General features: G+C 41.8%; 1 protein-coding gene across 11 annotated transcripts in view; it reads left to right on the top strand.

Annotated features, from left to right (window-relative positions):
* The window catches only part of AKAP13 (A-kinase anchoring protein 13), a 318,012-nt gene that overhangs the window by 153,963 nt on the left and 148,837 nt on the right, over positions 1 to 15,212 (top strand). For all 11 annotated transcript variants that reach the window (XR_014071355.1, XM_081550449.1, XM_081550455.1 and 8 more), the window contains exon 6: positions 12,411 to 12,609. Coding sequence is in view for 10 of the 11 variants with exons in the window: in XM_081550449.1 (XP_081406575.1) it covers positions 12,411 to 12,609 (199 nt within the window). In the remaining variant the exon portion in view is untranslated. The remainder of the gene's footprint in view (positions 1 to 12,410; positions 12,610 to 15,212) is intronic.

Below are 15,212 nucleotides of genomic sequence, written 5' to 3'. Positions count from 1 at the left end.
AGCCTGGGAAATCCCATGGACTGAGGAGCATGGCGGGCTGTGGTCTATGGAGTCACAGAGAGTCTGGCATGACCAAAGCAACTGACACTAACTAACCATACCGCTAGTATCATTAGTTTCATTCTTTTGTTTTTTTTTCCCACCTGTTGCTTACTCCTTCCAGTATGTTCTCACCCTACTCGGAAGACAATTCTAGTTCCTGCATGATCGGCAAAGCTCTGGGAGATCTGAACTGTGTACAACTCTCAGACCTCGTTTTGTAACATTCTCTTCATTTCCGTCGCCTTCTCTGCACAGCCACGTTGGCCTCAGCTGCGTTGGCCAGCTGCTTGCCACCTCTCAGGCTCTTTGTACTTGCTGAACCCTTTGCCTCATACATTCTGTCCCAGCAGCTTCACATGCTCGTGCTTTCATGTGGTTCTGATCAATTGCCCTATCTTCTCAGACCTTTTTCTGGCACCTGTCTGCAGAGCCATTGTCTCCACTCTGAGGAATTTTCTGCCATAAGCACCTTGTTTTATTTGCTTTAAAGCACTAACCTCTAACTGTAATCATACCCCTCTATACTGTAACCTCCAATATGGTAGGAATCTTGGCTATCTCATTTATCCATCAATACTATTTCTCGCACCTGGAAACATAATAGATACTGCATGAGTATGCATGTTTGAATAGATGAAAAAATATATAGCCTAGACCATCTTCTGAAAATGTATGTGTTTTTATTGTTTGTTTTTGTTTTTTAAGATAATCCTGATATAAGAACTTTAGAACAGTACAGAGAAGACTAAATTCCGATAAAACACATTCGTAACAAAATGGCATACTATCTGTAGTGTTATCTTTTCAGTGGACTTCTGGAAGCATTTTATTTGGTATTAGAACATTTGAAAACAAGCATTCATATAGATCTTAATACATTTTCATATATAGAGAAACAGTATTTTTGTAATTGCTACACGTATAACCCAGTTTGCTCCTATTTAATAGGATATAGATTTTCATTTGAAGGTTGTACAAAGTAAGGTAAAATTCTCTATATATTTATACTGCAAATGTCTTCCGGGATCTTTTTATATGCAGACCATTTTAAAGAACATGTGCTAATATGAAAATAGTTCTGTTAAGGTACATGTGTTCAGTAGAATACTTTCAATACCTTATTAAAAGGCAATGTAAAGAAGCATTTAGCTTTTCTTTTAGCTCATTAATCCACATGAGTTACTATACTAAATTGCTTAGGAATAGATTGCTTGGAATGAATTTTTTTTTTAAATCATGTTTTAGCCCTCAGGCAACCCTAACTCTGTGAAACCTTGTTTGATTTACTTGAACTTTGTTCTCCATCTATTTGTAAAACATCAACCTTGTCACCTGGAATATTGCAAATGTTTATAATGAAAGAACTCGGAAAAACTGAGTCCTGCTGTTCAATGTATGGTAGTCCCTCAGGACCTGCCGCTCATACCAATATCGATGAATGCTCAGGTCCCATAGTTGGCCATCTGTATCTGTAGTACTCTAGCCTGTTTCAAGCAGCTGTAGATTGTATAGTACTTTAGTGGATTTATGGAAAAATATTCGCATGTATGTGAGACCCATACAGCTCAAACCTGAGTTGTTCAGGGATCAGCTGTACCATTTTTACTATGTACTGTGATTAGCTTCCTATATTTCACATTTTATTAAAGGAAATCATGTCACTGTATTAATGAAAGAAGCTCTTTGTGACGTGCCTTTTAAAGTAGATTTTTCGATGCTTTTGGTTTTCTAAAAATATATTAAACGCTGGTTGAGGCCGAACTTTTAAAATACTCTTGAATATCCTTGAGTTAGTTTCCAGGCCTATGTGAAGTATTCCTTGGGAGAAAAGGAAATTTGTCCAGTGGATCTGTAGCTGGTACCACATTCCATGTTTCCGTCCGTGTTGTGATGTTTCTTTCTGCTGCCACTGGCCTGTCTCCCCAGGGTCTGTAGATTTTAAGAATGTGAAGTGTGGTTCCTGGCAGGCTGGAGGGATCGCTGCAGTTGAACCTGAGGCAGGCCCTGAATCAGGGCTGATCTGCGAGCTCTTTGTCCCTGCTCCATGATGAGACCAGTATAAAGTACACTGAGAGTATGTGTTTAGAAACTTTTATAGTAATCTGACATGGGCTTTCCAGGTGGCACAGTGGTAAAGAATCCGCCTTCCAATGCAAGAGATGCAAGAGATGCAGATTTGATCTCTGGGTCAGGAAGATCTCCTGGAGGAGGAAATGGGAACCCATTCCAGTTTTTGCCTGGGAAATTCCATGGGCAGAGGAGCCTGGCGGGCCACAGTCCATGGGATCAAAACGAGTCGGACATGAATGAGCAGCTGAACACACACACAGTAATTAGAATAATTATATATCTGTTGAATCTGTTAAAGCTTTGAGCATAAGTTTTTTGTATCTTGTAAGTTTTGTTTTTCCAGTAATTTTTAGAATTTTTACTTTTGTGATGAATGGGAAATTTAAGAAAAAATCTGACCCTTCATAGTTTGAGCTCTCACCTGATGCATTTAATCTACTTATTTTGCACTGCTATAAATCAGGGAGAGTGGATCAATGTTTTATGGTTTCTGTGTAAGTAGCAGAGTTTCTGGGGAAAAAAGTAGAGGAGAGTTACCAGGAAAAATGTCACATACAGGCCGTGACCAGTCTTTATTTTGACTTTGTTTACTTGTCTGATTGCTTCTAAATAAGGTTAATCCATTTCGTCAATTGAATTATGAAAAGTGCTGAATAAGGGCAGTGGGACTTCTAAAGATAGACAAGATCATTGGAAGTTTGTTAGAATTAAGTATGGGTTCCTTTCTTAAATTTTTTTTTTTTTAATGACTGTAACCTACTATAAAGTCATGTGAACTTCATGCCTTAAGATGAGTCCTGCCCAGAATGAACAAAAATTAGTTTTTCTTTTTCTTGAACTGGAAAAGCTAGTTTGCAGAGTGATGACTTGTGATTAAAGTTACTGGTTTGCATAAGTAAGGCAAATAGTTTATCCGTAGAATCACGAAATCATCACTGTTTGAAGCCTGTTGATCAGCTGATTTTAATGGTCACCGTTACATTGGCGTTTGGGATTCGTATTTGGCTCTTAATTTTTCTGTCATATTGAGTTTCAAATGCTTGTCAGAGAAAAATGGAGGTGTATTCCTTTCCCTCTATTGCAAATAGGTTCTTTAAATCAGTAAATATATAGGATTGCTGTTTTGTAAGCATTTCTATCATGCTAGAAATAACATTTAATAAATACTTAGCACGTCCATTTCCAACTTTGCAGTTAATTTTAGTCAGCAGTGACAGTGTTCTCGCTTTCGAAATAATTCCCATGTGCCTGTGTTTCTCATTCTCATTAAGTAACATCAGGCTCTTTGTAGACAAAGGACATGTGTCTATGTGCTTAGTCATTCAGTCGTGTCTGACTCTTTGCGACTCCATGGACTGTAGCCCGCCAGGCTCCTCTGTCCATGGGATTCTCCAGGCAAGAATACTGGAGTGGGTAGCCATTCCCTTCTCCTGGGGATCTTCCCGACCCAGGGATCGAACCAGGGTCTCCTGCATTGCATGTGGATTCTTTACAGTCTGAGCCACCAGGGATCCCAGACAAAGGAAATAAGTAGGTATTAAGCCAATGACTGTCATGCAATAGGCAAAGAACCGTAAGTTGTGTGAGCGATCAGTGGATCAACCCAAGTCATATTTGAATAGAAATCTCTCTCACTTAGCTGACCTAAGTCATCTGGGGAGAGGGGGCTGAGCAAGAGAGGATGCACTGAGTGAGTAGAGGTCAGTCCATCTGGGTCACTTCTTAGTAGAGGATCTGTTAGAAGTGCCTGTTGTTGTCCCGGGGACGGATTAAATATGACTGTGTCAGAGTCCCAGCTGAGACTTCTGTGTTGTGGTTAGTTTCTTCCATGTTCCCTTCAAGCAGTCACAGTGACGCCTGCACTAAGCTGCCTCTGTCTTGTGACTTAGGCCAGAAGCAAGGAAGATGATAGGGAGGGAGAATTAGCCTTTTTTTTAAATAATTAGGTTAACATAAAAGAATTATTCATAATGCTGCCACTGAAAGACAGGTTTACTTCATTGTCAGATACTACCTTCCACATTGCACAGTTTCTTAAATAGTTGTAGCTGATACTCCATTATGTATTCTGATATATTTTCACTTTATGATACTTCTACCTATTTCTCTGGTCTTTCTAATTATTTTTGAGTCTCTCTAAAGTATTTTGTTTATCACAAGTATTCAAACCATTTAATGTTGAATGTTAATTTTAACCTTAAAAACAACAGAAATTAACTAATGAATGCTGCAGTAAACCTCTTTTTTTACTTACAAAATTTTACCTCTGTTAAATTATTTCTGTAGGATAAACTCCGGGAAATAGTATAATTAGGTGAAAGGATATACTAACAAACCAGTATTCATTGTAGTCTTACCAGCCTTAGCTATACTTTTGTTTTTTAAATGAATTAACACCTATAGGTTACTTTAATGTGGTGTTTCACGTCCTTAGCTGCACATTAGAATCACATGGGGATTCTAATTGTACAGTACAGTCTCCTGGGAACCTTTAAAAAATATTGATGCCTCAAGGCCTCCTCGAGACTTTTATGTTATTAGCGTGAGGTGTGATCTGGACTAGGATTTTTAAAAGCTCTCCAAGTAATTCTGAAATGCAGTTAAGATTAAGAACTTTGCTTAACGTTGCATCTGTTTGTTGAATTAGGTTGATGGCTTAAATCTGATTAAGAAGAGTCAACAATGAAATATCAATAGCTTGATCACATCAATAAATACTTAGATGTTAATCTAGTGTAAACTTTTTTTTTTTTTTACTTATCTTGGGGATGTATTAGGTCTTGATGTATACACAACTAGTATCATGGTAGGATATTAAAAACCATTTTTCAGAATCTTGAAAGCAGTGCAGTAAGGTGAAGCTAGAAAATGGAGAACTTTGGCCATCAGAGGAACATGATATTCTACAAGTCATGGAACCATGGAGTAAGCCCAAGTCTCCCCTCAAGAGTGAAGAGCAACAGAGAACAATGCCCACAAAAGTCACAGACCACACACTGTACTCCAAGTCTGTAATTCGTAGTAATCCAGAACGCACATCTCTCCAAAGCTTAAGCCCTCAAAGTCCACATGTTAAAAAATATTTAGTTTGTTTCATTGGTCTGCATTTTCCAGTGCAAACTAGGCAGCAGAGATATTTTATGTGGTTTGGAATGGCAGCCCAAATTCTGGCTTAATGGACTATTAGGCATATTATTAAATTTCTTATGGTTTTAGTTTCCTCATCTGCCAATTGGGATAATAGTATCTTCCCTCCCAGGGTAGTTAGAAGAATAAACTAGGTGATGTATGTAAAACACAGCTCAACATTTGATATATTGTTGAATAATTTAGCAGTAAAGGAGTGATTATGGTTATACCCATTGCTTGTGGAAGAAAATAGAATCCAATATTTAATGAGTACTTAACGCATGCATGCTGAGGCTTCCCAGGTAGCTCAGCGCTAAAGAATCCGCCTGCCAGTGCAGGAGATGTGGGTCTGATCCCTGGATCGAGAAGATCCCCTGGAGGATGGCGCAGGCACCCAGTCCAGGATTCTTGCCTGGGAAATCCCGTGGACAGAGGAGCCTGGCGGGCTGCAGTCCGTGGGGTCACAAAGAGTTGAACATGACTGAAGCGACTTAGCATGCACATGCCAATAGATGGATAGCATTTTATCCTTTGAAGCAAGGATTTATCTGTCCCTTCAGAGAGAATACGTTCTTGGTGATCTCAAAACCATTTGTTTACAAAGTATATCCCTACTTCCCTGCCCTGGAGTGAAATCCCAACAGATGCTTGAGTATGGGCCATGTGTCGGGAGATGGAACAGGGCAGTGCTACCCGGCAAATCAGAAGGCTGGAGGTCCTTGCCCTCCTTAGGGGTTACAGGGAGCAGAGAAGTTGCAGGACAGCACGTCTTTCAGATCTCAAAGGTAGGAAACCACTCTAGCAGTCGAGCTGGACTCTCCAGATAAAATTCAAGGTGCCCAAGAACAGTTTGAAAACAGTATATGAATTACCTTATTGACAGGTTGCTTGAAAGTTTCCCATATTCACGGCGTCAGTCCTTTATATCTTGAAGTCTGTTCTGGGGCGTGGTTGGGTGTAACCATCCGAGAGGTTCTCTGAGACCCACAATACCCTCTGATGTTGTCATAAGCAAGGAACACCTCTATTGCGCCGCTGATGCCACTGGTAGTAAAAACACCCTTTCCTTGGTTCACGGTGGTGGTGTCCTCATGGGGTGAAAAAGGAAAGGTCATGGAGATCTGTAGTGCTCCCTTCCCCCCCAGCAGCGTTTACGTGCCTTCGTCTACAGATCTTCTTTCCTTTTTATTTATTTATCTTTCTTTTCAAAGCCTCACCTGAGGCTCTGGTGCCTCTTAATCCACCAGCTGAAATAACCAGAAATTCTAGTGAATTTGCGGGTGTGCTTTTTTGTCCTGCCAGGCCTGATGACATAACATCTTGGTGTGTGTTTCTAAGGTAAATTTTAGATACCCAGGCATATCCTTATTCATGGCAGAAATCCTAGGCCAAGGGCCAGGTGACTGAAGCAGTGCTGAAGAATCCCACCTGCCGACGCAGGAGACGAAGGAGACCTGGGTTCGATCCTTGGGTCAGGAAGGTCCCCCTGGAGAAGAAAATGACATCCCACTCCAGTATTCTTGCTGGGAAATCCTGTGGACAGAGGAGTGTGGCAGGCTACAGGCCATGGAGTCGCAGAGAGTCAAACATAACTGAGCACACGTGTGCGCGCACACACACGCACACACACACAGAGGCATATTCTCTGTGGCCGAAATGTCAGTACGAGGCCGAGGGTCAAGTCAGTTACCAACTGTAGGCATAGAGAGGGCTTCTAATCAGGAGAGTGGGGAGTAGTTACTCTATGAACAAGGAAAGTGAACTCAAAATGAGAAGGATGGTTGTAAAGAAAGCCTGTCCTTCGGGAACTGAGAGCGTGAGGAGGGAGCCTCCCAGCCCACCTCGGTGGGAGAGCGGCTGGGGAGGCCTGGGCTCTGCCTTTCCTGCCCACTCTTGGCCCCATCGTCAGGACAGCTCTGTTTCTGTACATGTTTTTGTTTGAAACTCTTTACATAAAAGTGAAAAAACTAGTGTCTTGGGTGACTTTTGTTGACATTTATCTCAAGCCTCTGAGCTGGCCTTTTTCACATGTGTCTGCTGCCCGTTTGTTGAAGACTAGGGGCTCACAGGCCAGTGTCCACATGAAGTTAAGCAGGTGACATTGGGACCATCTGTTTATTTGAACTGTTTCTACCACCCCTACCAGTATTTAGAGTGACAGTTGACTGTATTTATACTCTGTTATCTCTGTTAAGATATATATTTTTCTAGCTTGTGTGATAATTTAACTCAAAACCATTATTTTCCTTCTTAGTAATACATAAAAATGATGTTATTATTACAAGTAACAGCATTGTAATGGCGATGAAATATATTTAGTGCATAACACGCCACGCAGGGGTAAAACCCCCGTGAGATTCATTCTGCTTTTTGTTTCCACGGAGGTGGCAGAAACAACAGTAAGCCACATTGTGGTCACTGGACAGGAATCCCGCGTTTGACCTTAGAACGGTGTTTGTTTATCCTTGAGAAAGGTATCATGCTTATCCTGGTAGCCCTGGCGTCTACAAAGTGCCTGCCATTTAGTAGAAGCCCAAGTTCAGGAAGTTGACATGTGTTCAACTAAGGTGTGAGAAGAGGAAGAAAAAGCCAGAGAAAACAGTGGATGAATAGGAAGGTTCTTAAAGGCATCAGGTGAGAAAAAGTTTTTAAAAGAAGAATCAGGTCACCATTTTTAGATTCTATGAAACTCAAACTCGGTGGGGAAAAAAGCCGCTGGATTTGGGGGTTTATTTTGTCAATGGAGACCCATGACAGAGAAGTCTTAGTAGGCATAGTAGAGCCGATGGTGGTGGTGTTGAGTCTCTAATAAGTCATGCCAGACTTTTTTTCGACCCCTTAGACTGTAGCCCACCAGGCTCCTCTGCCCTTGGAATTTTCCAGGCAGGAATACTGGAGTGGGTTGCCATTTTCTCTTCCAGTGGATCTTCCCGACTCAGGGATCGAACCAGCATCTTCTGCACTTGGCAGGTGGATTCTTTACCACTGTGCCACCAGGCAAGCAGCCAAGGGAGAGAGTAGGCTTCAAATGGCAAAGTCTTTAATTGTTTAAACAGCCAGTGGGGAGGCAGAAGGGAAGGAATGGGGGGGTTGCTGTACGCAGATTAGAGGGGTTACAGCAGGGATTTCTCAACACCAGCACTACTGATAGTTTGGGGCCTGATGACTCTGTTGTATCGTAGAGAGCTGTCCTGTGCCTTGGAGGACAACCACCCCGCCCCTACGTGTGACAATGAAAAATGTCTGCAGACATTGTCAGGGGTCCCCTGGGGGCCGGTCTGCAGGGTTGAGTCAAGATTGCTGCTGGCACCCACACACTTTTCCCCTTTTTCTTCTCTGCTCTGTTGTCTGCTGGGGGTGTTCATGGTACTTGTAGGCAGATGGGGAGGGAACTGCTCCAGAAACAGGTGGGAATCTACAGGCATCCAGGGGGTGATGACTGAATTGGTTACCTGAGGGCAGTTGATAGGGGAACAGGGCAAACCCACCGTTCAGAGAGGTGCCCTGAAGCTAGGTGTCAGGCAGACGTGTTTAATGGTGGGCAAAGGTGGGCTTAGTTCATGTTAGTTCATGGCCTCGAGCTTCTCACTCTGAAGAGAGGAAGGTTAGCTGAGGATGAAGTAGATAAGGTTAATGTTGGGTCTTTGAGGGAGTTAGAGAACGTTTTGGTAACCTTTGTGGGGATGGATTAAAAAGCCATCCAGAGCAGCAGCGAGGCCTGGCTGAATAGGGACTTTAAAAAATTATTTAAGACATTAACTAAAATCCTAGAGAAGAAGACTTCCCTGGTGACTCATGGCATAAGAATCCACATGCTACTGCAGGAGGCACAGGTTCAATTCCTTGTCTGGGAAGATCCCATAGGCCACAGAGCAACTAAGCCCATGTGCCATAGCTACTGGTCCTGCGCTCTGGAGCCGGGAGCCTTAACTACTGAAGTCCTTTTTGTGCCTAGAGCCCGTGCTCTGCAACAGGAGACGCCACCACCGTGAGAAACCTGTGCACCACAGCTAGAGGAAGCTCATGCAAAAGCAACAGAGACCCAGCGCAGCCAAAAATAGAAAAGAAAAAAAAAGGAAAACAAAAGTCCCAGAGAAGAAATAAACCTATAACCCAACCACTGTAACACTATTTTAATTTGTACACTTCACTGTTTATAGTTAAACTTTTTGCCTTTTTTATTTTGCTGGATATAGATTTCAGTGTTACTGACTGTTATTTCAGTTATATTTAATGGGTACAGAGTAGTCTGTAGGGCTTCCCTAGTGGTTCAGTGGTACAAAGAATCCATTTGCCACTGCAGGAGAGATTCAGGAGTTGTGGGTTTGATCCCTGGGTTGGAAAGATCCCCTAGAGTAGGAAATGGTACCCAAGTATTCTTGCCTAGAAAATTCCATGGACAGAGGAGCCCGTATTCTTGCGTAGAAAATTCCATGAACAGAGGAGCCCAACGGGCTACAGTCAGTGGGGGTTGCAAAGAGTCGGATGCAACTGAGTGGCTTTCACTTATAAGACTATGCAGGCAGGTGATACTGTGTAGATATTTTCTTTAACTAATCAGATAGCCCTCTAGTTACTGACTTGGTTAGGTTGTATCCAGTTCTTAGTAACAGTTGTTCTTAATGTTGTAGCATACCTTCATGGAGCCTTGCCAGATTTTATTTGTGGATCCAGTAAAAGCTTTATACAGTGCTGAATGCAGAGCAGAAAATGTTGGCCTCAGTGTCACTTCATTGAGGTTTTCCCTGACCCACCACATTTAAAACTGTAAACCCCATCTCTGCTTCATTTTTTCCACCACACCTGCCGTCTCCAGAATGCTGGGTGTTTTATCTTGATTGCTGTTACCTCCCTTGCTAAGTCCACAAACTCCCACGGGACAGGGATTTGGGTTCGGTTCACTGGCATGTAAATACTTGCTGAGTTGTGGGGTTTACCCAGACGTACAGGCAAGATGGGTTTGAAGAGTGTCCATAGCAGCGCATATTCATGGAAGCCCGTGGGAAGATAATTGCACTAACTAGTACTTGCTTTCTAGGTGGGCTCGAAAGCGAAAGCAATAGCAGTCCACGTGGCTGATGAATTGGGAGGTTGTCGGGTTAGTGCTTGTGACAGCAGGCGCGCATTTCCTCTGGCAGGAGAGTGTGGGAGAGGTAGGAAGTAAGCGGATTGTGGTTCCAGCAGGGAATTTCCCAAGGTTTCCATACTACAAAAGAGGTAGTTTGAGAATTGATAGTGACATGGTTGGTAGAAGGTGCCATTTTGCCGGGAATGGACTGTATTGCTGTTTAATTGCCTCTGCCTTGGCCAGCAGCCCCCTCTAGGCTTGCTAGGTATTTGATTCACACCGTATTAAGTCAAGTTGTGTTTTCAAAGAATTTTTTTTTCCTGATCAGAGCAAGGTTGTATGTGGTAATCTGAGTAAGCAGATATGCCAGTCATGTCTGAATTAAGCAGAGCTAGAGACAGTGTCACCTCAGCCCAGGTGGCGCAGTGGTAAAGAACCTACCTGCCAATGCAGGAGACATAAGAGACACAGGTTCGATCCCTGGGTTGGGGAGATTCCCCTGGAGAAGGGCATGGCAACCCACCTCAGTATTATTACCTGGAAAATCTCACGGACAGAGGAGCCTTGCGGGCTGCAGTCCTTAGAGACTCAAAGAGTTGGACACGACTGAGTGACTAACACTAACACTCTAATATGTAAGGTATTTAGCATGGCATATTTTAAGTAACTGTTGGGAGTCTTGCTTGAGTGTGGAAATTGTCATAGTTTTCTTCTGGAACAGCCTTAATTGTCATCTTCAGCCAGTATGTGGTTCTCTAGTTCGTTACAGATTTTCTGCTATAACATATTTTTAGTTTTCAAATTCCATGCATTCCCTGGTGAATTGTTAAGGACGGACAGGTATGATTTAGTGGATGAAATACCGGATTGAGAGTTGAAGTAATGTTTCCCTCTCGTATTTGTCAGTAGGTGACATGTCTCAATTCTTTCGTTTCTTCCTTTTTAAAACATGATAGTGATCCCCAACACCACTTTCTGCCTTCTTCCAGAATCTCTGGGACACTTCGTCAACATACTGGTTTATTAGAACCATGTAAAGAGATTTCATGTTTTGAGGTCTGTCCCAGAAATGCTTTTTTTCTTACCTATGCCTTTTTCGGTTTTATTTGAATATGAGGTGTATCTGCAGTGATGTGAGTTGAGCTGAGTTGGTCATCTTTTAAATTTAAAAAGTTAAAATTTATGTTATTGGGACCAAGTGCTTTATTCAAAATAGGATTTGATAATTACATTGACAAGTATAGCATGGTAAGACATTATAATATTTTTCTCTATATAGTTTTGACTTTGAGAATTTTGAGGATACATCCTCCACTTGTTAACAAAAATTGGACTGAACTTGCATAGATTGGAGCAATTAATTTCTTCCCTTCTCAGTAAAATTGACCACAATTAGCATATGCTGTAACCCATTTTAAGACAAACGCTTAGGAAGACTTGCTTTTTTTCTTTTTTTGAAAACCAGAGGAAAACCATTTTCCTTACATTTCCTCATTGTTTGTTTGTGAGCATAATATTAACTCTTTCAGGATCCCAGTCTTCCCTTTATCTTGATCAAAGAACATCCTTAGGAAGGAATCCTGCAGTTTCCATTTAGCCCATTTGTGACTTCTTATGAAGTTACGTGTCTGAATTACTTGGCAGCTGTGCAAACCAACTTTCTGAGCAGAGCCTCAAAGAGCAGTGAGGTTAGAAATTTTACATAAGAGTTAGAGAATTTAACCTATGCCTGAGAGGCTGACTATATATGTATATTATATTATATTAGTATGTTTTTATACATTAATGTGTATATTACAGTGTATTCACATGTATTATGTAGAGAATATACACATGTATTGGAATTTCCCACGTGGCACTAATAGTGAAGAACCCGCCTGCCAGTGCAGGAGACCTAAGAGATGTGAGTTCAATCCCTGAGTCAAGAAGACCCCCTGGAGAAGAAAAGGGCAACCCATTCCAGTATTCTTGCCTGGCGAATTCCGTGGACAGAGGAGCCTGGCAGGCTGCAGTCCGTAGGGTTGCAAAGACTCAGACACAACTGGGCGACTGAGCACACACATGCATATGTGTACGTTAACCAGCGTTTGCTTCTTTCCAGGGAGGATGCTGGAGAACCAGACTCCTGGAGCAGTTTGTCCTATGAAATCCCTTACGGAGACTGTTGTGTGAGGCATCACCGAGAGCTGGACGTCTATATGCTGACCTCCGAGTCTGAGCCACACCAGGAGCCCCCATTTCCTGGAGACAGTTGCACTGGACATATTTTTAAACTTATGAACATCCAACAGCAGCTAATGGTAAGGAAGAAAATTTCCGTCTTCAGTCTTTCGTACCTTCACCCCTTCCCCCAGTGAGCTTTGCCATAATTAGAACCTAGCCATGCTTCCCTCAGAGATTGTGAAACCCGTAGAGCAGTTTTAGCTGCATTCAGAGTCAGCACTTAGAGAGCTGGAGTTTAGCACTGGGGTAGGAACGAGAGGAGACTGGGAAAATTCTTCACTGGTTTTTGCCAGGCTTTTAAAATAATGGAAGATGCACATATACATTGCCGACAGAGAACTATGCAACAACTAGAGCTAAAATTTTCTGGCTTAAAAGGAAATTTGTTTAACACTATAAATTTGTTGGTTTAACTTTATAAAACAAAGTGAGCTAAACTGTTTCTGAGATTGTTGCTAAAGAACAGGAACCAAATTTACTAAGAAACAGTCTTTCCTCAACTCTTTCAATGAGTGATGACCATGTTGCTATATTTAAATTGATAGTTGTGTGGTAAAAAGATCACTAAAAAAAATAAAGATTTTTATAATCCACTCAAGCCTTCAAGATAAAGTTGTTGCCAGACATAAAAACATTACAGACTCCCTGGTGGCATTTATTATGGATAATATACACGTCATGTGGATATATCTCTTTTGGCCGTAACATCTAAAAGGCTAAGTTGAGATAATTTTTCCACCCATTTTATTTCAGAGTTGATTTGATTTGGAAAAATCTTGGCAGTAATTTCATTTAAGGTCATCTGGGGTCAGCTCACCGCCAGAGTCTTCTCTAGGAGCAGACCTTATTTCAGAGGCTGGCCGGCCAAGACACTTCATAGCAGACTTGTAGTCACACTCGCCCCTGCCTCTCCGAGTTGTGTTTATTCCAAACTAGGTGTCATTTTGTTTTCTTCTGTGGAGATGGCTGAAAAGTCAGGTTTTCTTGAGAGCTCTTCTTACTGGGTGAATGGTAGTCCATTCAGAAATAGCAGTTTGCAGATGCCAAAGCTACCCACAAGATGTGGGAATAGTTTCCTGGAAACCATGAGAAATTAAAACTGTGAGAAGATGCATGTGTTAGGAGCATCTAAAATTTTTCAAGCCATACCACTTTTTTTCTCCAAATCCCTGTTCTGTCATGTTGACCCTTTGTTAAATTCAGTGACCCATTTTCATAATTCTTCGGAGTTGGTCACCATCTCAGGAGGAAGGAAGCAAGCGATTCTGAGTTCTCTTAAAGAAGCGTCGCACAGCAGGTTCTGTTTTTCTTGTCTTATTAGAAGGACCTGAGTGAGCTTGACGTGTTGCACACTTTCACGTGTGAACTTTCACATGAGACCCAGCGCGCAGACAGGAACAGGCAGATGGTCGAGGGCTGGAGGTGCCCATCACCGGGGCTGAGTGGGTGCAGGAGTGAGCCGGCGGCACACAGTGTGTGCGAGAAGCTATCCTGACGGAGCGATGATGAGTGAAGAGCGAGCCGGGCGTCTCAGAAAATAGTTCTGGGGGTTCCCTGGTGGCTTAGTCGTTGGTATTTCAGGCTTTCTCGGCTGTGGCCCGGCTTCAGTCTGTGATCAGGAAGCCAGGAATCCCGCAGGCTGTGCAGTGCGGCCAAAAAATAAATAAGAAAACCATGTGATTAAAAAACAGTGTCATTATAAGGGTTCCTGAAACTTGGATACAAAGGTAAACCCACTCTAATGATCAGACGTATTTTGTTTCTCTCCATTTTTTCCCTAAGCCTCGTCTAACGTGTGCTTGTGGTTTTTATATAATTTTAACTTTAGATTAACTGTGTTTTATTTTCTAAAACATTATAAATATCTTTTCCCGATTTCACTGTAGTCTTCATTGTTAACATTTACAACATAGCATTCTCCATCAGGTTATTAACCACGATTGTTCTAACCGTTCCCATATAGTTGGTCATGTCTGTTTTTCAAGTTGCAAAGACCTGTTTTTGAGATGATCTATAAAATATCCTCAAAGCATGGTACGATCCAAGAATAGTGAAAAATTCCCTATCACTCGTTTGATACGTTATTTGTTTAACATTCAGTAGTAGAGGAACAGAGGAACTCTTTTTATCAGAAAGTGAAAGAAAGAATTGAATCATGCCACCTTTGAAATCATTATACTCCCATAACTAAAATAGTTAACCTAGATTGGATATAGCCTATTTTGGAGATTGAAGGATGCCGTGTAACTCCTAGGTAAGAAGTCAGGGCATGGGAGCATATGTCTGTTCCTTGTGATTGAAGAGAGTTTACCAGACTGGTCAGGATTTGTTTTTACTTGTACATACAAAGCAGGATGGAAGCTGACCCTCTAAAGCCCCTATAAAAGATACCTTTTTCAGCTGCTCATTTGAAGATCAGTTCTGTGTTTTTTTAAAATAAGATTTTTTGAGGCTCAGTTTAATCTCCTTTATAAAATAAGTTGATAATATAGAAAATCTCCATATTGTATTTTCTTGGCATCTTTATCATTCTAGCGATTATGCAGCTCTCAGAGGAAACTGAGGTCAGGACCGAGGGAGCACTTATTGGTATTTATTTAGATTGGCTTATCCCGTGACTTTAGAAGGGCTAGCATGCTAGTGACTTCTCTCCCACAGAATTTTCGCTTACAGATGTCAG

This window comes from Giraffa tippelskirchi, chromosome 12 (assembly GCF_054371585.1).
Source record: "Giraffa tippelskirchi isolate mGirTip1 chromosome 12, T2T-mGirTip1v1.2.pri, whole genome shotgun sequence".
NCBI classification, from domain to species: domain Eukaryota; kingdom Metazoa; phylum Chordata; class Mammalia; order Artiodactyla; family Giraffidae; genus Giraffa; species Giraffa tippelskirchi.
This window is presented reverse-complemented; position numbering and strand designations above follow the sequence as displayed.